At 41.3% G+C, this 24347-nt stretch overlaps 1 protein-coding gene across 1 annotated transcript; it reads left to right on the plus strand.

Annotated features, from left to right (window-relative positions):
- Positions 1-628: 628 nt before the first annotated feature.
- DCTN6 (dynactin subunit 6) lies at positions 629-22763 on the plus strand. The gene is made up of 7 exons (XM_024562776.4): positions 629-760; positions 8869-8933; positions 15966-16071; positions 17735-17823; positions 18995-19042; positions 20531-20673; positions 22331-22763. The coding sequence occupies exons 1-7, from the start codon at positions 738-740 to the stop codon at positions 22427-22429; spliced, it is 573 nt and encodes a 190-aa protein (XP_024418544.3). The 5' UTR covers positions 629-737; the 3' UTR covers positions 22430-22763.
- The last annotated feature ends 1584 nt before the right edge of the window (positions 22764-24347 follow it).

Consider the following 24347-nt stretch of genomic DNA (forward strand, 5'->3'; position numbering starts at 1 on the left):
AGAGGAAGGACCAGCAGAACCTGCTGCTGAATCACATATGGAGAGGTGAAGAGTGCCTAGAATGACTTGAGTTTCTGGTTTGAGCGGCTGGATGAATGGTGGATTCCTTTCCTGGGACGGAGATCAAAGGACCAGCTGGTTGCAGAGAGGGTCAGGGGTAAATTGAAAGCTCCGTTCTTGACTTTGTAGGTTTGATGAGACTTTGAGGCAGTAGGCAATTGAATAAGCAGATATGAGGCTCAGCAAAGAAGACAGAACTTGAGATACTAGCCCAAGAAAGCCAGCAGGTTGCAGGTACTTAATTTATGGGATTGATAAACTCATCCAGGAAGAGATCAAGTCACTGAACAGGAAAAGGGCCTAGAGGGGAGGTCCTTAAGGAATAGAGACCGGAAAGAAGACTGAAAATGAACAGTGGAGCATAATGAGGTCATAATGATGTGCGTCGGAGAGGACTAAACGACTGTTTCACATCTGGGTCTACCGCTCCCGGGGCTGCGTTAAAAGCAGCAGATGGACACACACCTCCGCCCAACACAATTGGGCTCACCCAGGCGGAGGCGGAGCCCGGAGCCCGGAGCCCGGAGCCCGAGCTGGCCAGCCCGGGAGGGAAGGTCCCCCCACCCTTGCTCCGCCCCCTTCCAATCCTGCCAGGCTATGCAATTGCTGGTAGAGATCATCGCTTTATCCAGCCGCGAGTGTCGATCTCCGCTCCAATTGGAGACCCGGGCCAAACCATGGCGGAGAAGACTCAAAAGAGGTGGGTGTGCTGTTTGAGAAAAGCCTGTTCTCAGCTCTCTGCAAAGGTGGAACCCGTTCCTGGTCGCCAACGGGGGAGACTGAGATGGTGTCTTATCCCTGGACCTCGGCCAGGATGGCTCCTAAAGCCCAGGCCTGGCTTCCGCTGGAGGAGGAGGCTACCGAACGGTGATCTGGAGGCCTGGGAAGGGTCGCGGAAATGAGGCTGGAAAAGGTTTTTGTTCTTTCATTCCAAGCCCTCCTCGCCGTCCCTCCGCGACGCGCCTGCGCTGAAGGGGGTCTGGTGCGAGGGGCGGGGGCTGCATTGCACTGCCCCTGGTGCGGCTGTTCTGCGACGGCTGGTAACTGCATTCATTCTCCCGTGTGTGTGTGTGTGTGTTTCCAGGCACCCGCGTTAGTGCTGGCCGCAGCGCCATCCCTTCCTACCTGTCGTGGGCGGTGTGCGTTTGTGTAAACTGATTCGCGGTTGCCTGTCAAAAAGGGGACCGCGCCTGGGCTAGAACTGAGACATCCTGCCGGGCGTGGACGAGCTCCTTTGTAAACCTGTGAGGACAGGAATTGTGGCTTCTTCTCCAGCAGTCCCCATTGCTAGAACTGTTGTTGGTGGAAAGGAACAGCTTGGATGAGAGAAATGCTTAAGTCAGACTATTTTCAAAAGCAGCCGTGTTAAACATCCTCTGCCGACTCTTTGAAAAAGAAAACCGACATACGTTGTTTCTGGTACCATAAATTAAATAGTTTTTCTATTTAGGCGGTAACTAATATTTTTTCATAAGCTACAGAAGAGCAGATCTACTATGAATATTATGTACATTATACAGTATGTACGGTGGTGATGAACGTATTTATTGCTGACTTATTTTAATAGATCTTGGCTAACTAAGCCTCCTCCCAGCTGCCTGCTCTCTGCTCTGCCCAGCACTCAGAGGTGCAGTGGGTCTAGGCGATACACTGGTGAATTTAACTATTTCCTGTTTCACAGAGAAGTACGCTGATATTGACACAACCCCCACCTGGGGCCTCTCCCTTAGGCATAAAACTGAAGACAGTGGGACCTTTATGAATCGCTCCCATCCTCACTTGTCCAGGACAAGTTAAAAGTTAGACAATGCCCTTTTCATTAAAAATCACAGTGAGAGGGAGGCTGAGGGAATGAAAGTTGGAATGGGAAATAAGGCCTAAAACAAGAGGCATGTATAAAGCCTAATTTATTTGTCCAAGGCTTAATCAAATACATATTTTAACACACAAACCCACTCTAAATGAAAGGCATGAGAGAATTACCATTTACAATGGCGATACATTCACCACATCCTTCACCTCTTACAGGAAAAATACCCAGAATGACAGATGGTTTCCAGAAAACTTTCAACATGGCATAGTGGGGTAATATTTATGATAGGTCATTTCTTTAAAGGTTGAAATTAATGAAGAGTGATACTAATGAAAAATAATAGCGTCCTTGGTTAAAGAGGATTGTTGCTGAAGTAATGGGAGAAATGATTTAAAAGAACAGGAAAACTGGTCTTAATGGGAAACAGAGGAGTCAAAAATTCATTAAATGATGCTTAAGAGTTGCAAGAAACTATTTTTATATTTTTTAATCATTTTCCATTTTTCCTTTACAGTTGACATACAATATTGTATTAGTTTCAGGTGTGTGCCCCAGTGATTAGACATTACATAACTTACTAAGTGATCATCCTGATAAATTGCATAGCGATCTGATACCAAACACAGTTATTACAATATTACTGACTATATCCTATATGCTATACTTTACATTCGCATGACTGTTCTGTAACTACCAATTTGTACTTCTTAATCTCTTCACCTTTTTCACCATCCTCCCAACCCCTCTCCTCCCATCTGGCAACTGTCAGGATGTTCTCTGTATCTGAGTCTGTTCCTGTTCTGCTTGTTCGTTTATTTTGTTCTTTAGATTCAGTTGTTGATAGATACATACACTATTTGTTGCCATTTTATTTTTCATATTTTTATCTTATTTTTTTTAAGATTTTATTTATTTATTTTTAGAGAGAGGGTGAGGGAGAAAGAAAGAGAAGGAGAGAAATATCAGTTGATTGCTTCTCACACACCCCCAACCAGGTACCTGGCCCAAAACCCAGGCATATGACCTTACTGGGAATTGAACTAGGGACCTTTTGGTTTGCAGGACAACACCCAATCCACTGAGCTATATCTGTCAAAGAGGGCTCTTCTTCTTAAAGAAGATCCTTTAACATTCCATGTACTATTGGTTTGGTGGTGATGAACTTCTTTAGCATTTTGTTATCTGGGTAGCTCTTTATCTGCCCTTCAATTCTAAATGATAGCTTTGCTGGGTAGAGTAATCTTGGTCATAGGTCCTTGCTTTTCTTTCTTTGCATATTTCCTGCCACTCCCTCGGGGCCTGCAAAGTTTCTGTTGAGAAATCAGCTGACAGTCTTATGGGAGCTCCCTTGTAGGCAACTCACTGCTTTTCTCTTGCTGGTTTTTAGATTCTCTCTTTATCTTTAACCTTTGCCATTTTAGTTACAATGTGTCTTGGTGTGGGCCTCTTTTGGTTCATCTTGTTTGGCACTCTCTGCACTTTCTAGATTTGATGTCTGTTTCCTTCACCAAGTTAGGGAAGTTTTCTGTCATTTTTTCAAATAGGTTTTCAATTTCTTTTAAGAAATTTAGAGAGATGGGAAGGGAGGGAGAAAGAGGGAGAGAAACATTGATGTGTGAGAGAAACATTGTCCCTTGCACACCAACTGGGGACCCGGCCATCAACCCAGGCATGTGCCTTGACTGGGAATCCAACCTGCGACCTTTGGTTTGCAGGGTGGTGCTCAATACATTGAGCCACACCAGCCAGGGCAAGTTTTCGATTGCTCTCTCTCTTCTTCCAGTGCCCCCATGACGCAAATGTTGGTATGCTTGGTGTTGACCCAGAGGCACCTTAAACTAGCTTCATTTATTTTTATTTATATACTTTGAAAAAATTTTTGCTTGTCTAATTGTGTGTTTTTTGCTGCCTTATATTCCAAATTGCTGATTTTATTCTCCGCTTCATCTACTCTACTATTGATTCCCTGTAAATTATTCTTGATTTCAGTTAGTGTATTCTTCATTTCTGACTGGTTCTCTTTTATGGTTTCCATGTCCTTTTTCATGCTGTTGAAGTTCTCACTAAGTTCCTTGAGCATCCTTACAACCAGGGTTTTGAACTCTGTATCTGGTAACTTGTCTGCCTTCATTTCATTTAGTTCTTTTTCTGGAGATTCTCCTGTTCTTTCATTTGGGATTTGTTTCTTTGCCTTTGCATTTTGGCTACTTCCCTAGGTTTGTTCCTATGTATTAGGTAAAGTTTCTATATCTCCCAGACTTGGTTGAATGGCCTGGTATAGTCAGTGTCCTGTAGGGCCCAGGTGCGCAGCCTCCCCAGTCACCAGAGCCAGGTGCTCCAGGTGTACCCCTGTGTGGGCTGTATATACTCCCCTACTGTAGTGGAGCCTTGATTGCTGTTAGCATCAATGGGAGGGATTGACGCCCTGACCAATAGGCTGTGAGGACCAGTTGTGACGACAGCAGAGGAACTGCTTTGCAGGAGTCAATCCTATAGAGAAGCACTTGCTTCAGTGGGGCTTTGGTGCTCACCGAGTCCACCCCTGAGCGTGTCACTCGTAGAGATGGTTGGGTTGAAATCCAGCCTGGTCTGAAGCTGTCCACTGGGTGCACTGGCTCTGGGGCCTCCCAGGAGGTGCAGGGTCAGCCGCTGCCTGTGCCCTGCCAGGGGCCATCTGGAATGAACTACAGAACAATCTGCAGAGGGCTGCTACTTGTGCTGGCCTTGGAGGTGCCCAGAAGAAGCCAAGCTGCAAACCAAGGCCAGCTGCCTCCAGTGCCAGGCCTGGGGCCACTTAGCAAGAGGTATGGGGTATCAGAGGCCAGATGCTGCTTATTTGAGAGATCACAGGAAAGTCTGAAGCATGAGGCAAGTGAGGCCATTCGAACAGAAAAGCCACTGGAAACAGCTTGAGTGGAGCCGCAAGTTGGGTAGGGCAAGGGTCTCAGGGAATCACCAGGGCAGGGTGAGCAGTATGAGCCAGGTTGATAGATACTCAGATATGGCACCCACCTGCCAGCTCTGCAGGCGGTGGCGAGGTCTCAGAAAAGGCCTCTGCCAGCACTTCTGTCTGGCAGAAAGCTGCCCCACCCGTTCTCACCCTGATGCCAGACAATTCAGTTCTTCCCTGTATGTACCTGTTTCCTTTCAAGCTGCTGCCCCAGCATTGGAGCTCAGAAGCAGTGAGTCCTAGTAAGTCTAGGTGCAGGCCCTTTTTGAGAAACGGTCTGGGACCCTCTCACTCAGCCATGATCTTTGCTGGATTTTACAGCCAGAAGTTATGCAGACTTTGTTTCCTGACTAAGAAACCCTGGCTGGGAAGCATGGTGTGGGGCTGGGACCCCTCGCTGCCCATGGTGAACCTCTGCAGCCAAGATATTCCTGGTGATTTTAAACTACCATAGGTGGGTGTGGGACCAGTCCATTCTGTGTTTTTGCCCCGCCTACCTGTCTCAAAGTGGCTTCTTTAATTCCCTAGTTGTAGGACATCCATTCAAGCTAGATTTCAGGCAGTTCTGAACTACGGCTGTTCTGTAGTTTAGTTGTAATTTTGATGTGGTTGTGGGAGGATGCGAATACCACATTTACTGGCACTGCCATCTTGACCAGAAGTCCAAAAAAGTATTTTTAGATAAAATAAAATTGAAGGGGGAAGATGTTTGTGGGGATAATGATTTGGGGGGGGACATTTTAAGGAAAAGGGGATAAAAGTTCACCCCGAGTGAGGAAATGTACGCAGGACCTCTTTGGCACCTGGTCTTAAGAAAATGTTACTGGCCCTGGCCAGTGTGGCTCAGCTGGTTGGGCGTCATCCTGCAAACCAGGAGGTTGCGGTTGGATTCCTGGTCAGGGCACATGCCTAGCTTGTGGGTTCTGTCCCCTTTTGGGCGTGTGCAAAAGGCAACCAATCAGTGTTTCTCTCTCCCTTCCCCTACCGCTAAAAATCTATAAGCGTGCCTTCAGGTGAGGATTAAAAAGAAAGAAAGAAAGAAAATGTTTTCACCCTGGCTGGTGTGGTTCAGTGAATTGAGCTCCAGCCAGCAAGCCAAAGAGTAGCGGGTTCAATTACCTGTCTAGGCACATGCCTGGGTTGTGGACCAGGTCCCTAGTTGGGGACATGTGAGAGGCAACTGAACAATGTATCTCTCACACATCAATGTTTCTCTCCCTCTCTTCCCCTCTCTCTAAAAATAAATAAATAAATCTTTTAAAAGAAAATGTGATCAATTTTTACATTTACGTTACTGAATAGGGAATGTATTTATATTATTCAGAATGAAAATGATTGAAAAACGGTGTTTAATGAGAAAAACCTTTCATCTACCCTTGTGTCTGCTGTCCAGCTCCTCTGTCTGTATTACTCCTACAGGCAGTGAGTAATAGTAGTTTCTTATCTGTTCTTCCTGAGAAAATTTAGAAATATTCCAATAAATACTGCTATTCAGTTACACACTAGTCCAGCTATATTGGTGGCACTGGTTGTAAATGATGCTCAAAAGTTAGAAAATTTCAATGTGCTAACTAAATACAAATATTTTCTTAAAATGGCAAGCATGTCCTATGTAAGTTCATGTTAGGTATAATGAAAATTTGCAATCATCAAGGAGGACAAATTCAAAACATATGAATCTATTGGGGTGAACACACAATACAATATACATAAGATATATTACAGAATTATACACATGAACCCTATATAATTTTACTAACCTATGTCAACCTAATAATGTCAATAAAAAGTAAAAAAAAAAAGGAAATGAGACTTTCCAATGTTCGATTAATAACCAGATGGGATTAGAGAAACACGATATGAGAAACTTCAGATGCAGCACATGATATTGCAGTGATCCTCACAGAAGGAATCCAGCCCAGATATTCAGAGTGTGAAACTCAGGGGACCATTGTAACCGAGTAAACAACTGCTGAATTTTAAAAAATACCACTGGAAGCACCAGGACAGAGGAATGTAGAGGAAATAAGAGCTGTTCTGGCAGTGGCAAAGTCAGGATTGTCTTCTCCAAGTGCATGCGGTAATGGGGCGAAAGGCGTGCCCTTGTACACTTGTTTCATTTGGTCAGAGCAGTGTGGCTGCTTTTATTTTACTCCGAGTGTTCTTAAGGGGGACTCGGGCTTAGCTGCCTACATACCACTTCCTGCTGTTCTTTACCTCCCATTACCTGTCTGGCCTCTGAAGGGATTTCCCTGCTTTAGAAAAAACTGAAAAACACATTTTATTTTTCAAAAATAGGAATCTATTTCACAAGTAAAACTCTTGAAAAAAACTTGCAATAACAATTTTTTAATCAAACAAGTGTCAAAAAGACATCTGTATTATACTATCTACTGTAAGTTAAAAATAAGCATTTTCATACATGAATAATTATAGAACTTAAAAAATAATGTTGATATGAATGATTCAATTGCAATCTAGATTTCTGGTCATTGCAGGCTGTAAAACACTTGCTGAAATGAAAAAGAACTTCTTGAAAAATTTATAAATTAAGGTAGTAACATTTTAGTCAACAAAGCTTCTATTGTTTCACATGCTAGGTTTTAATAATATACTTAAAATGCAAAATTTATGGCTTAGAAGACAATTTGATAGCTTTTGTTTCTTATGAAGTTAGAACAAGGCCAGGCTCTTTGGTCTCCTCACTCCTACTTAGTATTGCATTGGAAGTCTGAGGCAGGACAGCACAGCAAGAAAAAGAAACACTAATCATAGAGAATGGAAAAGAAGAAATAAAACTGTTCCTGTTCACAATTTTTTTTTTACATGGAAAGTCCCAGAGAATCCAAAAAAAAAGCTACTTGTACTGAGTGCCTTTTAGCAAGGTCACAGGATACAAGGTCGATATACAAAATTACTGTATTTCTGTACACAAGTAATGAACGACTAGAGATCAAATTTTGAAAAACCCAAATAGAATGGTGAAGTCAAAATATCTAAATTGGCATTGTTATTTCATAGAATCTGAGAGAAGATTTAACACCATGAATAATTACTACTAAGAAAAAGTCTTAAGGAGAACAAGTTACTTAATGACTGCCAGTTTAATGGGAAAGTCATTTGGTGTCGTTCATGTCAGCAGGAGGCCCAGCCAGGGCAGCATTTAGCCAGACTCTGCTGCCTCAAACAAAAGATCAGAGCAGAGTATCAAAAAGTATCGATAAATTATTTAGCAATTACTTGTTTTGAACAGTTTGCACAACAATTTATATCATTTGATAGGGAGTTTTATATATAGTTAGAAAATAAATAGGAACATTTGTGCATTGCTCTGATTTCTATATTAATATTACTTGCTGTTTAAATAACTGGAATGGACATTCTTCCCCCCCATTTACAAAAAAGGGTGGCGTATTATATAAACTGTCCATTTTGTGGCTTTGCTTTTATGATTTCATTTAGTTTGGAGATCATTTCAGGCCTTTACATAAAGAATGATTTTTTTTAAAAGATTTTATTTAATTTTAGAGAGAAGGGAAGGGAGGAAGAAAAACATCAATGTATGGTTGCCTCTCATGCGCCCCCTACTGGGGGCCTGGCCCGCAACCCAGGCATGTGCCCTGACTGGGAATTGTTGGGCGCTCAATCCACTGAGCCACACCAGCCAGGGAGATTCATTTTTTTCATGAGTGTGTATTGGTTCAGAGCATCCTATAACTTATTAACCAGTCCCTTACAAATGGATAACTATGTCTTCAGCTTTTTGGTATTTAGAAATAATGCTGGTGTTAAAAGAAAAGGACCTAAAGACTCTCTTTCTCTCAAGCATTGTAATAATAAGGCATCATATGTGATTTTAACCCAAAGGATAATGTGCCAGCTGAGAAGTTGATAATATGTTAAACCTTACCCTCTTACAACGGACTTTGCATTTTTCCATCAGTTCTTTTTCTTAGCCTTTTTCCACCACAGTGTCAGGATAGCTTTTATAACAATATTTTTAAACCTTACCTGTGATAAATGTTACCTTTTTCTCTTCCTACAGTGTGAAGATTGCTCCAGGAGCAGTTGTGTGTGTAGAGAGTGAAATCAGGGGAGATGTAACTATAGGTAAGAAAATGGTTTACTAGTGTTGCTTCTCAAGAATTGATGCGATTTAATTTCAGTGCTTTACAGTATTTAGGTATTACGTTTGTCTGTTTTACTGATGTCTAATTGTATGGGAAAAACAATGTATTTCCCTCCCAGGCATGTTTCATATTTCTAAAAGAATGTAATGTGATGGAGTCTCTGCTTAAACTTCTGTCGGATAAACTAAAGAGCACTATAATAAGTCATTCGTTTATTTGAGGGACATCTTTTGTGTACCTGCAATGGGCCAGGCACTGTGCTAGCAGAGGGACACAGCAATGAATACAGCAGAAAAACGTACTGCCTTTGTCGAGCTTACGTTCTACTGGGTAATTATTAAGAGTGTGAACCACGCATTGTGACAGATTGGGTTAGCATCCTTGCACTTTACTTGCCGGGTTACCGTAGGCATGTTTCTTAACCTCACTAACCTTTATTTTCCCTGCCTGCGTAAATGTGGGTCTCAGGAATAGGTTCAGCTACATGTGGGCGTGGCTTACACCTGCAAAGGTTTATTCTCTTACATGAAAAATATAGAGATAGGCAATTCGGGGCTGGTTGGTTGATGGTCCAGGAGTTCCAGCCTTGCAGGCTAAAGCAGCAAGTGTGACGTTGATTAAGATAGTGTACCTTTCAGCTGGGTCAGCTTCCTTTAAATAGTCATCCTGAAAGTTCCACATAGCCCTTATTTGTTGTCTAATGCCTTGGATTTACCAAGTCTTACTGTCACATGTAGCTGCAAGGAAGGCTGGGAAATGTAATCTTAACTTGTCCCATTGCTGCCCTTTATAAAATAGGATTCTGTTACAAGGAAAAGGGAAGAATGGATATTCAGTGGCAACTAGCAGTTATTGTCACATGCACAATAGGAGTACCTACCTCCTAAGTTTTTGAAGGATTAAATAAGAGAATATTTGTGCAAATGATTGCCTAAAACCTAACGCAAAGTAAGCACACGATACAAGTTAGTTAATCGCACTGTTAAATCTTACTGGTGTAGCCTTGCTTAGAGATCAAGTCCAACATTGAAAACAAATGAACAATTCAACATGTGGCGACTTACTTATATGAGCATGATTTAAGTTCCTCCAGGTTGTTTTACGTGTTTCTCCTGGACATGGTCCCCTTGGAGCTTTATTAACATAAGCCCCTCCTCACCAGCTGCTGCACATTCTGCCTTGTTCCCGTGTAGTAACATCTTTCCTTAATAGGGAAAAAATGATAAATTTTAGTAAGTCTAAGCATTCAACCAATTTAGGCATCACATCTGACAAAACCAGTGAAGATTGTGCTAGTGTTAAGGAATATCATTAGGAATTGCCAGGTTGGTTTTATTGTAAATTGACAGAATTTCAAAGTTTAGGAGGTGACCCTGTTTACTTCCAGTGCTATGTTACCTCTTTGTTAACTCTTAAACCACTGGTAGATGTTTTTTTATAAGGAGAAATTATGAGGCCATATGTTTATCAAAATTCTTCTGCATTATTTCTATTCTGGTATTTTTATCATGATTTCAGGAATAATATCTAATATTAGCTCACAAGATGTTCTATAAAAGGAAAGTAACACTAAAATAATATAGTTAATTTTTTTAAAGATTTTATGTATTTGTTTTTTGAGGGAGGGAAAGGGAAAGAGAGAGGGAGAAGAAACATCGTTGTGGGAGAGATGCATCCATTAGTTGCCTCTCGTGTGCCCCCTACTGGAGACCTGGCCTACAACCCAGGCATTGCCCTGACTGGGAATTGAACTAGCGATCCTTTGGTTCGAAGGCTGATACTCAATCCACGAGCCACACCAGCCAGGGCATATTATTATTTTTAAATTATTATTTTATCCTCCCTTGAGGTTTCATTGTATCAAGTCCATTTTAATTAGGCTGCCTTGATTTGTGGGCCATGCATTATTTCCTGTAAATTTTATTTTAAATGCCAAAAACATTTCAGGAAGGAACCGTTAAGCACAGTCCTCCAGTCCTGTGCGTAATAGGGTGAAAGGCTGTCACCTGGCATCCGGACTCGGCTTGGTTGGAACATCGTAGTGTGAAGGCAGAACTTGGCACAGTGGAAAGGCTCTGCGATGGAAGCCCTTTGTCCCACTAAATTCTGTCTTTCTCTTCATTAGAGTTTTTAGTGTAGGTCAAAAGCTTCCCTTTTATTGTGGGAATCTTTTTCAGTAAGGCAGGACAGTAGCTTTGACTTGAGAAATTCATGGAGTATGAGGTTCTTACAGGTACTTCAGCCTACAGGTCAAAGTAATTTTAATTTTCAAAAAAAAAAGCTTTATTTCTTCAACTATTTATTGACATATGAAAACAAAGTCAAAGTTTGCTTTTTGTGGCAAAGACAGAGAGGAAAAATGTCCTTTACCAAACGAGGGGAATGGAAATTTGATGCAAGGAATGTCTTTCTGGCTATGTTGAACCAAGCCCAGCCAACCATTTAGAAAAATATTTCATCAACCAGTAAGGCAGCTCCAACTCTAGACACATTTATCCAAACAAGGAGATAAGCCAAATAGGGTTTCACCACATGTGGTTGAGAAAATACACACGCTACCCTGCCAGAAAAAGCCCCAAGAAGGTTCACAAGAGCGTCTTTAAAAAAAAACAAAAAACTTTACATGGTGACAGATTTTTATTTTTAAAGCATTTTAACCTTAAGATCCTTAAGCTTGGTTTGAATTCAGACCCATTCTGGGTAAAAACGCGTAGTGAGCACACTGAAAAGCAGAGAGCACACTGCGCCCATGCTTCACTGCTCGGGTCTGGAAGTAGTGCCCTGGTGCGGACCTCCACACCTAGCCAGGCAGAGACCAAGTTGAATCGGACTCATCACTCACCTGAGTCAGAACCTGCCTTTAAGAAGTTCACCAACCCAACATGTCACTTGTTCACATGTACTGCAGTTATTGATAGCATATTTAGCATCAGTTTGTGAGCTGGAATGGAAGCAGCCCACAGGCCCGGGGTTTGACTAGTGAGAAGGAAACTACTGCCTTGGGTGCGGGACAACAGCAAGCCCATGCCTGGGTTTGTGATCTTTCCCTCCACCTGGTGCGCTGCGGTCCCTGTGAGAGCCCCTGTCCACGAGCTTGCCGCGCTGGGGCGGACACACGGCCAGCAGCCCTGGAGCACGGATGCCAGCCTGCAGCCGCGACCCACCGGCCAAAGGGGCTGCTACAGCCACCTGGAGTGCTCACTGGTGCAAGCGTGCGTGGGCGTGGGGAGGTGGGACAGGGCACGTGTTCCGTGCAAATTATGGTATACGTGCCAAATTTGGGCTTTTTTTCTAACAGGAGAGACAATTTAAGTGTTCTTCCCAATCAGAATAATAAATACATAATTACATTCAGCCAGTAAAAAAAATTCACCAATCCAAAATTTTAGCAGCCACGTTTACTGCAGTACATGTATTCTAACCTCTCTAGTTTCAGCCCAAAGAAGACCCACAAGAAGTGAGGAGGGAATATTCAGTTTATTGTCGCCTATGACATTTGCTGGAACGTCACAAGTCAAAGTTGATAGTTTGACCTTTTACGTAAAATCAGCCCGGAAGCACCAGGACTTGTAGTTTGTCAGTGCTGCCGCCAGGTGGAGGTAGTGTCCTAAGCACAGATCTTAACTAACTTGTTAATAACGCCCTTCTTCCCAGGGCAAGACCCTCAGATTTAAAACCAGTTTTCCAGATATTTACTAACTTATTATTAATGATAAAAACAATAATAAGAAAACACCTGGTTAAAATATCTCAGGCATTATTTTTAAATATTGTATAAGGCATGAACTGGGATTAGTTTAATTTTTAAAAAATTGCATTTATCCACTTGGTTTTTTCATATAATTAACATGTATTACTATCATTTTTGAAAGGAAAAAGAGCAACTTTTAAAGACAAACAGATCCCAGTGGTACCTGTGTCTGTGAGTCCATTTGCAGGTATTTTCCTGCAAGTCTGCCTGTCGTCAGAGCCACACGGTGAGGACCAGCAGGCTATCTAGTGCCTCTGGCTACCTAACTAGCAGCGGCAAAGGGTGTGCTTTCCGTCCGTAACAGCCATGATGACCGCTTCGTCCTGTCTGCAATTGTTAATGCTAGTGTGGAAGACACCCTTATTAAATTTTTTATTATCTTAAAGTAAGCGACAGAAGTTTCTCTGTTGGTTAAAAGGGGGCATTACCCTGATGGTCTGAATACAGGAGTAAACCATACCCTTTTCCTCTGTGACTCAGACCAGGGGTTACTTTGCTGACTATGATAAAGGTATATTTTAGCTCTTAGTGTCAGACAGTGATGAACCTTTATTTTTTTTAAGAACTATGGGCCAGTCCCCATGATCTCCCTTTCAAACATTACTTCCTATAACTCACACTTCCACCCAAAGCTGTAGTTATACTTCTCATCTTTGTACAGATGAGAAGACAGCTTTTGTGAGATTAAGCACATAGCCTCTAAGTGATCCAGGCCGAGTATAGACTTTCTAGACAAGGGTGGGTGCTGGCGGGGGCTTTCGTTACAAAGAATTCAAAATAGATTGTGTCCCTTTATCATAGAACTTTTTGAAGTCAAGTGTAAATCTGTGATTGTGCAAACTGCAGATTTAAATTGGTTCCCACAGCTGGAACACCTGGAAGAAATATCTCACTTTGGCCCTGGCTGGTGTGGCTCAGTGGGTTGAATGCTGGCCTGTGAACAGAAAGGTCACCTGTTCTATTCCCAGTCAGGGCACATGCCTGGGTTGTGGGGCAGGTTCCCAGTCGGGGATCTGTGAGAGGCGACCCATCGATGTTTCTCTCCCTCTCTTTGTTGCTTCCTTCCTGTCTCTCTAAAAATAAATAAATAAAATCTATTAAAAAAGAAATATCTCATTTCAAAGGAATGCAATGTGTGTTTCAGTGTTGGTTAGCACCTCTCCCACCAGACTGAAAACATCTAAATGCCCATTATTAAGGAATAGGTTAAATGAATTATGGTATATTAATATGATATGAAATACTGTTCAGCCATTTAAAAAAATATCTACTTTGATGTACTTATGTGGGAAAATTACCATGACTTATTAGGTGAAAAAAATCAAATTATAGCATGATAAGTACTATTCCTTGGTTTTAAAAAAAAGTATGTGAAAGTATGTTAATCTGTATTTTTTCTCCTTCAAGTTGAATTTATTTTTTTAACCGTCAAATGAGATATGGCTTATATTCAGTAGTACTTAATTCTGGAATAATATACATTAGACTTTTAAGAATAGTTACCTCCAGGGAATGGGAATGGGACTAGCATGAGAGAATCTTTGCACTTTTTGCTGTAATTTTTTTGTAGTGAGCACATACTCCTTTGATAAGGAGTGTGTGTGTGTATTTTTTAACAAAGAAAAAAAGTCACACATGTTCACAATCATGGTCAAGTTGAGAAACTTCCAGGAATTTGAGAGATCCCGTCTTCTACCCCGAAATTTCCTGTCCTGAATAGGCGAACTTGCCAGGGAAATGTTATTTAGCGGCTGAGGAGTTGGGGAGCCAGAGGGGACAGAAATAACAAAGCCACACTGGTGGCATTTCTTAACAGACTGTGCATCCTGTTTTAGCTCCCCCTACCCTTTTCTCATCTCCAGCTCTTCATTGTTAGGGAAACAATAGCCTGCACTGGGGTTCCTTCCAGTTCTTTGGGTACCAGGAACATCTCCTTACTTACTGTAATACACTTGTGAGTGTGTGAGGTATTCCCAGTTTTTAAGATGACAAGCTCAAGTGGCAAAAATAGAATGTACGTCTTTTTATTTTCCTGTAATGTACAGCACTTCATCTTGCATGTCACAGGCAGATAACGATTATTGAATAAATTAGCAATTCATACAATTGAATGTCGTGGTCCGTGTCATCTTCCTGGCTCCCTCCCCACCTTCTGTCAACACTCCACCACTCTGTCCCGCTCTCAGGGTCTGTTACTTCCTGTCTGCTGGTTTACCAATAAAAATCGCTTTGGAATCGGGGATGGATAGAGTGGGCATTGGAGGGAGAGGCTAAAGCGAGGTTTTGTTTTCTCATCAGTGGTTTTGTTATCATCAACATGTGGGGACTGTGGGTAAGAAAGAGCGGGGGGAGGGCATGTGCTAGCATTCCAGAATCTGCTCGGGTGATGCAGGGCCTCCACCACCCTGATCAGGCAGTGGTGAGACCCCTTTCCTGACCCCTTCTGTTTGGGATTGGAGTCATTGCCTCAGGCCTCCCTGTGTCAGAGTCTCAGGACTCCAGCAGTCACATTTGGGACCTTCCATTGTCCCTCTTTAACCTTTAACGGCTGAAAAATCACATCTTAGACCGAACCACAGAAGTTCTGCCTCCTCCCCAGGGGTAAACTTGTAATAGGGATAGTGACAGAGTAACAAAGCTAAGGTTAGTGTCCGTATTTCCTGGCTCCCTTCCCCTGTTTCTTCTTAATCATTTAATAAAACACTAGCCCTGTAGTACTCTAGCCTAAGAAAGTCTTAGGTGGGCCCCGGCTGGTGGAGTTCTGTTGGCTGGGCGTCATCCAAAAGTCCCTGGTCAGAGCGCATGCCTCATTGCTCTGAGGGAAAAGGGGGTTAGGTGGATTACCTTCACGAAGGAAAGGAAGCTAATTAATTTTTATTGCCAACTATACCTAGAATACTGGGTCTGCAAACATTATCTCAGCTAATCCTTACAACAACCCTGCAAGACTGGTATTATCACCACCTCCATTTCACTGCTGAGATAACAGGGGCCTAAAAATAGAGGGCGAGCCAGGGCTGTCTGGCTCCAAAGCCTGTGCTGGCTCCACTCACCTTGGACTGAGATTTGGCACTGACTACCGATGATAACAGCAGGGGAGATAACAATTGTAAAGTACCCCGTGTGGTGCCGGGCACGCACTTCAGAAATTGTTCCTCCCAACAACCCCCCCACCCTGCCCCGCACCCCTTAGTCACTCCTTCACTCCCCCGTTTGACAAGGAGGCTCCTCCAATAATTTCTTTCGCCGTACTGTTAACAGGACCCAGGACAGTGATCCACCCCAAAGCGCGGATCATCGCGGAGGCCGGGCCCATTGTGATCGGTGAAGGCAACCTCATAGAAGAGCAGGCGCTGATCATCAACGCGTGAGTGAGACTCTTACAGAGAGGCTGAGCTGAGTCCCCAGGTCGTGTCTTTATTAATCTCAGCTAGCTGTAGGGACCTTTACGCTGACATCTGAGAAACCCACTGTTTTAGAACTAGAGAAGCCTTGAGGACCCTTTTCAACACCAGCCATTAGCAGAGGGGGAAGGGAAAGACCAGGGGAGCGAAGAGACTTGCCCAGGGTGGGGTCACTCCTTGGTAGGTTGGCGGCTGACGAGACTCTCCAGCTCTCAGTCTGATAATCTTCCCCTTAAATGTGCCGTCTCCGCTGTTCCTCAAGCAAACCTTTCCTGAGTACTTCCGACACCCAAGCGCGGTGCTGATCGCCCTAGAGAATCTCTTTTGGTTGGACTTGTTGGCTGAGACGTTCTTACTCATGTTCAGACTCATGAGCTTTGACAGGAATCTTCATATGCTTTGTAAGAGTAATGCCCAGAATTATATTTGAAAAATCTGGGGTCCTAGAGGCAATTTTTTAAACTTTAAAGATTAAAAACTAATAAAATGTTGGAACAGGTACATTTAGTGAACTAGGCTGTAATACCTGTGAAATTTTCATAAGCATTTATAAAGCTTTCGAGATAAAATCTTGCAAGAAATTCAAGTTTATACCTAATTTATAGCAACAGTGGGTGGAATTTGTAACAAAGACCTTGGGAAACTATTTAACTGATAAAAAAGAGATTTTTTTTGGTATTAAAGCTTACTTAGGATTTGGGAGTTTCTTACTATAATAAGTAGTTTCTTTTTAAAAATATATTTTTGCATCTTTAGTGTAAGTCAATTAACAACTATATTCTGCGGTAACTCGGCAGTCAGGAATAGATCGTCATTTTCAAATGACTCCTCCTCTTAGACCACAAACATTTTATGTTCCAAATATTTCAACTAACTACCTCTCAGCATAAAATAACTATTTTATGTAGATATCTGTTTACAAATGATTATTAAGAATGAAAATGCTTTAACTTAGGCATGATTTTAATTCCAGTTCAACAAGCTAAATACAAGTCATGGCCAGTATCTTTTTTGCCTTGTCCTGGAGAAGGCCCTCTGAGCTTTAAGTTTAAAAAATAAAAGGAATGTCCTGGCAGGGTGGTTCAGTTGGTTAGAGCTCGGGTCCAGTGGCCTACCGCCTGAGCTCCATTCCTCCCTCCCCCACGCCCAGCCCCAGTCTGGAAAAATTGTCTTCCACGAAACCAGTCCCTGGGGACCGCTGGGTTAGAGCATCCTCCTGCTACACCAAGGTCTCAGGTTTGGTCCTGGTCAGGGCACATACGAGAATCAACATCAGTAAGTGGAACAACAAATTGATGTTTCTCTCTGTCTCTCTCTCTCTCTCCCTTTTTCTCTCTTTCTTTCCTCTCTCTCAAATCAATGAAAAATAATAATAATTAATTACTTAATTAATAAAAAGAAGGCCGTTCTCCTACATGTACCTGTGACTTCTTTACATTTCAGTGGTTCCTTTTTAACTCTGAATCAAGTACAAGGGATAAGTAATTCATTTGGATTAAGAAATTACATGGCTGCATATTTTAAGCTTGATGGAGATTAAATTGAGAGAATAAAGTCAGATTCTAAAGCAGAAGAATTGCTAATTGCATTATTTAGTTTTTGATGATTTGTCTCTTCTTTTTATAGTCACCCTGATAATATCACCCCTGACATGGAAGATCCAGACCCCAAACCTATGATCATTGGCACCAATAATGTGTTTGAAGTTGGCTGTTGTATCCTTCAGAGTAATTTTAGATACATCATTCCCGGCTGTCTTTTAGTACCAAGACTCTTGGTAGAAATTGTCGTAATTTATATATCTAATATATTTATTATGTATATTAACTACATTTTTAGGGCTAGACCATCCAGTCCTTTGACAAGATAGAGTTGCAGGGTATCAGAAAAATTTTCCCTCTCTTCCACCGAATAACCCGGCAGAGGAAGGAAGTGCTCCACCTTCCGACGTGCGTGCACTCACTTGCGCACACAAACACTCTGCGCTCAGCATTTTGTGGGTTCCATCCTGTTCCTGTTGCCACAGCTTGTTGCCAGGTAGCAGTGGCTGCGTGACAGTAGAAACAGAAGCAGTGATCCTGGCTTCTGCCCCAGCTCAAGGACCACAGCTGCGTGCCTTTGATTCCTGTGTAATTGTGGGTCCACAGTATGATGTCTGATGCAAGGAAACGGTGGGTGGGGATGACAATATTTCATTCTTTCTTTTTTCCTCCCAGAGTGTCGCCACTTCTTTTGCTTGACTTTGCACTCTAAAAAGATAGTACAGCCTTTTTATGATGTCAGCGAAACATTATTTTATAATAAGAAATACTTGGAGGAAAAAATCTAAATGTTTAAGAGGAGCAAAATATTTAAATAAAATATAAAATGGACTGTTAGAACTATTAAGCAGTCACTTAAAATTATGTTTTTAACAATTTTAATGGTATATAATATGCTTATAAATTTAAAGGAACCAAATAAAGTGAGCTGCAAAAGTTTACACAGTTTGATTTTGCAGTTTGATTCCCAGTTATATAAAGAGAAACATATAATTATCTAACATACATCAAACCATTAACAGTTTTATTAAGTTATTGAGTGACAGGTAGCATTAACTTTTTAAAAACAATTGTGAAATGTGTTACTGTTAGAATTGGGATATAAGGTGCTCATTTCTTTAAAGGACACAGAAGTCATTTATTTATACTTAGACATACTTATATTTAGAGATTAAAACTTTACTTTCAGACTCCCCTGGGCAAAGAATTTTGGCCAGGCCAAGTGTGCATGGCTGTCCCCTTGCCTTGCCTTTGTCCTCTGCCCCAGTGCAGGGTAAGGCCCCGGAGAATCAGTAGGGAAAAAAGAGGACTCTATTTCCAGTGTTTACTTAACTCTGGCTTACAGATTCCCAAGCCATGAAAATAGGAGATAATAATGTTATTGAATCAAAAGGTAAGCTGTGTTGAGAGCTTTATTGTGGAAAATGATTGCCTCCTTTCTCTTTGTGGCATCTGGAGTACAACCTAAGTACAGACATACCTCACCCTGTCGCCCTTCGCTTCATTGCACTTTAGAGATACTGTGTTTTCGTCAACATCAAGGCCAGAACCTCCACCAACAAAAACATTACCATTTGCTGAAAACTCAATGATGGTTAGCAATTGTAGCAATAAGTTGTTCTGGGGTTTTTTTTAAATCCTCACCCGAGGATATGTTCACTGATTTCGGGGAGAGGGGGAGAGAGAGAGAGAGAAACACGGATGAACCGACAACCCAGGTATGTTGTCATCAGGGCTCAGTAGTGTTTTTTAATGAAGGTGTGTACATCATTTTTTTAGACATAATGCTAGTGCACACTTAACTGACTATAGTGTAGGGTAGACAGAACTTTTATATGCACGAGAAAACCAGACGCTGTGTGTGACTTGTGTTATTGCAATATCCGCTTTATTGCGGTGGTCTGGAAGCAGCCCTGCCGTATTTTCAAGGTATGCCTGTCCAGACTGTGGCGAAGTGGCGGTGTGCATGGAAGGGAGGTGTGGTTGGAGGTGGACCGAAATAGCTGAGAGACTTAATTCTTTGCCTTTAAGGAACCCAGTTCGGTAATGTGTTTCACACATTAAATTTAAAATTCGGCTATGTATATTTAAATCAGAACTGAACTTTATGGCAAGTTCAAATGAAAGCTGGCAAAAAGATTTCTACTAAATACTAATGTCAATGAAATTTAGTTGATTAATGTTGTTATAGAATCAAAGAAAAAAAATCAGTTTCTCTAGCCATTTGTTTTCTTTAATTTCAGGTCTACCACCCTAGCCAATCAGAAACACATCTAAGCTACTTACCACAGATGGGGCTGGGCAGGGGGTCGTGCAAAGTCACCACCACTGCTAGGAAGCAGCTCCAAGAGCTCATCCCACTAACGTCCAGAACGAACCTGAACAATGAGACTTCAGAATAATGCTTTATTTTTCTTGGCTCTGATTGGCATGAAAGAACATGCTTCTCTTTTAAATAATAAAATTAGGCTTTTTGTGAATCTACTTAATGGTTTTATTTTAATTTGGATTACCAGTTATTATTACCATCCTCATTGTCATTTTCTATTTACTATATACTTAGTATGTGTCAAACCTTTGCTCAGCACCATACAACACTATCCCATTTATTTCTCACAGTGAACTGTGAAGTAGGGTGGTCTTTCCATTTACTGATAAACTCGCTCAGAGAATTCGCAGTGACTTGACCAAGGCCATATGGCTAAACAGCAGCAGAGCCCTGTTTTGATTACTGAGCTATGCAAACTCTGAAATGAAGTATTTTCTTAATTTTTTTTTTCTTAAGCCAGTTTGCATTTTTCTACCTAAATCACCTTAGGAAAAATAGTGTTCTCATCATTTGATGTCTTAAATTGCAATTCTTCCCATGTCTGTACTGCAGCATACGTAGGCAGAAACGTAATACTGACAAGTGGCTGCATCATTGGGGCTTGTTGCAACCTCAATACATTTGAGGTCATCCCTGAGAACACAGTGATCTACGGCGTGGACTGTCTTCGTCGGGTGCAGACTGAGCGACCGCAGGTACTGGGACCTCTCTTTAAAGAGCTTTCTGTTTTCCCCGGAACACCACCTGTTTGCTTTAATAGGGCAGCAAGTCCACTATTTAAAAAGCAAATAGCTAAAATATTGTTTATTTTAAAGCATATAAATAAATGATAAATATGTATTTATAATGTAATATTTAAATATTTTAAATATAATAAACATTTAAAATAAAACATCATAGAAACATCTCTAAAATTAGAATTTATTTGCAGTGGAATTATTCAGTCTTTAAGTTAGTATTGAAAATATGTAAAATTTGACAATGACAAATTGATTATGGGAGAAGAAAATTCAGAGATGTTATCCTGGTCTCATGCGTTTTTACTGAAGATTTATCACAAAATCTTAAAATGTATTGATTCCTCCTAAAATACCAACCTTCAAGTGTTAGGAATACCAAATTTACACTGGACAGCTAGCTGGGATCCATTAATCGTTTACGAAGATAATTAGGGTGAAAATAAATACGTGTTGTAAATGTGCGAGTGTGTCTGGCTAATTTCCTGGCGTATGAGAAATGATCCCCTTCTAGTGACCAAGAGGAACGAAGAGTACGTATTTGGAGTTTCTTGTTAGAGTAGTAGATGGATGAGAACGGGCATTTGGGACAGAGACATTCTGATTGAAATCTGGAGCCTCACTGGTTGGCACACACAATATACTTCTTCAGTTCCACTCCTCCAAAAGAAAATATTTTTCAAGACATTTATCACTTTGCCTCTGATTCCTAGCCATACTTTATCAGACATTTAAACTCCAGTTCTTTCGGGTTATTCTATTTCTGTAATGTTTGGCTGTTATCATTACTGTTCTGTTGTTATAAGCAAGTATTACTTCTGTAGACTAAAAAAGAAATAAGAACCAATCCAGTATTTTTTCACTATCTTTCTACAGAACAGCAAAAATGATGAAAGAGGAGAAATGAAGCTAGAGCTGGGAAGGGAGATTAGAATGGAGTAAGAATATCTGAAATTTAATACACAGTGATATGCAGTGCTGCTTTCCAAATTTCAGTGATCATAAACATCATGCAGAAATCCTCATTACAGAAAGGATTCCCCACACATAATGAATCAGAGAGTGTCTAGGGCAAGAGCCAAAGAGTTGTATTTTTCCTAAGTACCCCAGGGAGTTTTCCAGTGAGGAAAGCCTGGGCAAGGCTGGTGTATGAAGCGTGGAGATCAGATGAGTATGCAGATGTGTGGTGTGTGGATATCGTGGAAAGCAGTGTATTCTGGGTATTTTACTTATGTTGTCTCATGTAATCAAAACTTGTAAAAAATTTAAATTATATTTTATTGTTTACACTATTACGGTTGTCCCAGTGTTTCCCCTTTGCCCCCCTCCACCCAGCCCCCTGTAATAGGAATGTTTTAACATTTTAGAGGTCAGGGTGAAATCTATAAAAGCAATATTGAAAACTGAATCGTATATATACTTTTATATATAAAAATCTTTTGGCTTTTCTTGTTTCCAAACTGACATATGTTCATTGTAAATTTTTTAAAAATGGGTAAGCAATAATAAGTCAGTGCTAATCACCTGTAATTCCATGACCTAGTGGTAATCACTTCTACCTGTACTCTTAACTTTGCTTTCCGTTAGTCAGTTCTTAATGATCTTTTCATTTCAGCCCCAGACACTACAGCTAGATTTCCTGATGAAAATCTTGCCAAACTACCACCACTTGAAGAAGACTACGAAAGGAAGCTCAACTCCAGTTAAGAACTGAGAAGCAGCTGTGACGCCCTGTCTCGGGAAGGGCCTCGGCATTGGTGTCCTCTCAGCAGGCCCCAGCACAGTGCCAGTCGACTTTATTTTGTAAAGCGGAGTTAGAGAGGAAAGGGATAGATTTTCACCGTGACTGTCCTCTATAATTTATATAAAGTGTATTATTTTCCTATGTCCTTGTTCCTTTTCCGATAATTTACAGATTTAGTTTCCTTTTATATAAAATGTTGGCCACAAATTTTAGTTACACAAAGACTACCTATGACAAGAAGGGGCATATGGTTATGTTTATACTCTGCCGTATATGAAACTAAATAAAAACGTTGAGAACAGGACTTTGGTTGAGCACGCTGATCAATGTTTCTCCTCGCATTAGCTTGCCCCGCAATCACCCTGATTTCCGTTACGCACTGGCTGTATCACAGCTAAGTGTTCTTTCCCTCGGGTGGATTTGCAGCTTTGTAAAGTTTCAAGTGAAATGTTAGCAGCTATTGAATTAATTCATTTTGTTTCAGAGAAAAATACGTTTTTTTCTTTTCAGTAAAACAAAAATGGTCCAGGAAAGATCCACTCAGTAGACCACACGGTCAGAAGAGAACGGTGTCTGATGCCTGTGCCACGTGGCCGTTGACCGAGTGGTCGTCCTGGGTTTCTGAGGGCAGTGAAGCTGAGAGGGATTTTGACACGTTCATGAATTTATGAAATTATTTTGGCATATTACTAGTTACTAATTATGGAGCTCATTATAACTATCTAATTACAAAATGGGCAAATTAGTGAGAGTTTTATTGTAATTTCAAGTATTTTTAATAATTTGACTGTATACATTTAAACAAAACATACTTTTCAACTTTTCAATTACTAGATATTGACTAATGCTGTTAAATACCAAGATATTTTCTCTTGAAATTTAATTTTTAATTTGTGGACAGTAAAAACTATTTTTGGATTTCTGAAACTGACAGGTACTGATTGGCCTAACTGTTCCAAATTCGAATGAGTCGGCTGTGGTGAAAATACTTGTGACTTGAGTTAGAAAACTGTACTACTGTGTACACAGTGTCTGAAAAAGGAGAACATCACAGAAGTACTTATTTTTGATCACTGGTATTTATTCATTTTTCAATGCCTGGTGATCAGCTCAGGGTTTGGTTGATCATGAAATATATCTTAGGTCTTAGATCTTAGATATAGCTTAGGGCCGAATATAATTTCAACTCCTTAACAGTTAAGGAGTAGTTAACTGCCTGTGATAAGAAAGGGCATACATCTACACAGTCCTAACAGTATTTCGGCCCTTTGAAGGCAACCGTGAGGCTGATGTGCCCCCCAGTGAAAATGAGTTTGACACCCCTATCTTAGATAAAAGGTGAGAAATTACAAAGCTGCCTTTGAAATGCTATGCCAGTTCTAAGACATTACCTCCTGACGAGCTCTGATGAGCTAATAGAGACGTCTGGTCCACTCCGTCCAGGGAGTGTGTGAGGGCAGCTGTGAGGCTGGCAGCGCCCAAGGACTTGGTTAAAAGCCACCCCCAGAGAATCAAACTAATTAAATCAACGTGTAGTGAGAGATGCCTCCTTGTTTCCCAGGGACACTATGGTTTTTAAGTCGTATTATCAATAATTCATTTAAGGAAAAATAATGTGAACAGAATTAGTCGATTTACCAAACAGAGTTTGGAGGAAACAAAATATGACGGTGCCCCTACAGTGTTCCACAGAGCGGGGGTTACACTCTGTGCACAACCGATGCACAAGAGACATGCACACTTCAGTGACGAGACGTGTTCTCTGCATCCAGGAGGATCAGTTTACCAAGACTTGCTGTGGTTTGGGAAGAACGTAGCTTGACACTTGTCACTTCTTATGGCTCCAGTTGCGAGCCCAACTGAACCTTCTTTCGATTGCTCACACAGC

This window comes from Desmodus rotundus, chromosome 13 (assembly GCF_022682495.2).
Source record: "Desmodus rotundus isolate HL8 chromosome 13, HLdesRot8A.1, whole genome shotgun sequence".
NCBI lineage: Eukaryota > Metazoa > Chordata > Mammalia > Chiroptera > Phyllostomidae > Desmodus > Desmodus rotundus.

What these genes read in the sequence shown, in the direction of transcription:
- DCTN6 (XM_024562776.4), top strand. Translation starts at nt 738, where the DNA reads ATGGCGGAGAAGACTCAAAAGAG. An exon ending in CAGGGGAGATGTAACTATAG is followed by an intron (nt 8,934 to 15,965) that starts GTAAGAAAATGG and finishes TACTGTTAACAG; the next exon opens with GACCCAGGACAGTGATCCAC. An exon ending in TAATGTTATTGAATCAAAAG is followed by an intron (nt 19,043 to 20,530) that starts GTAAGCTGTGTT and finishes TCTGTACTGCAG; the next exon opens with CATACGTAGGCAGAAACGTA.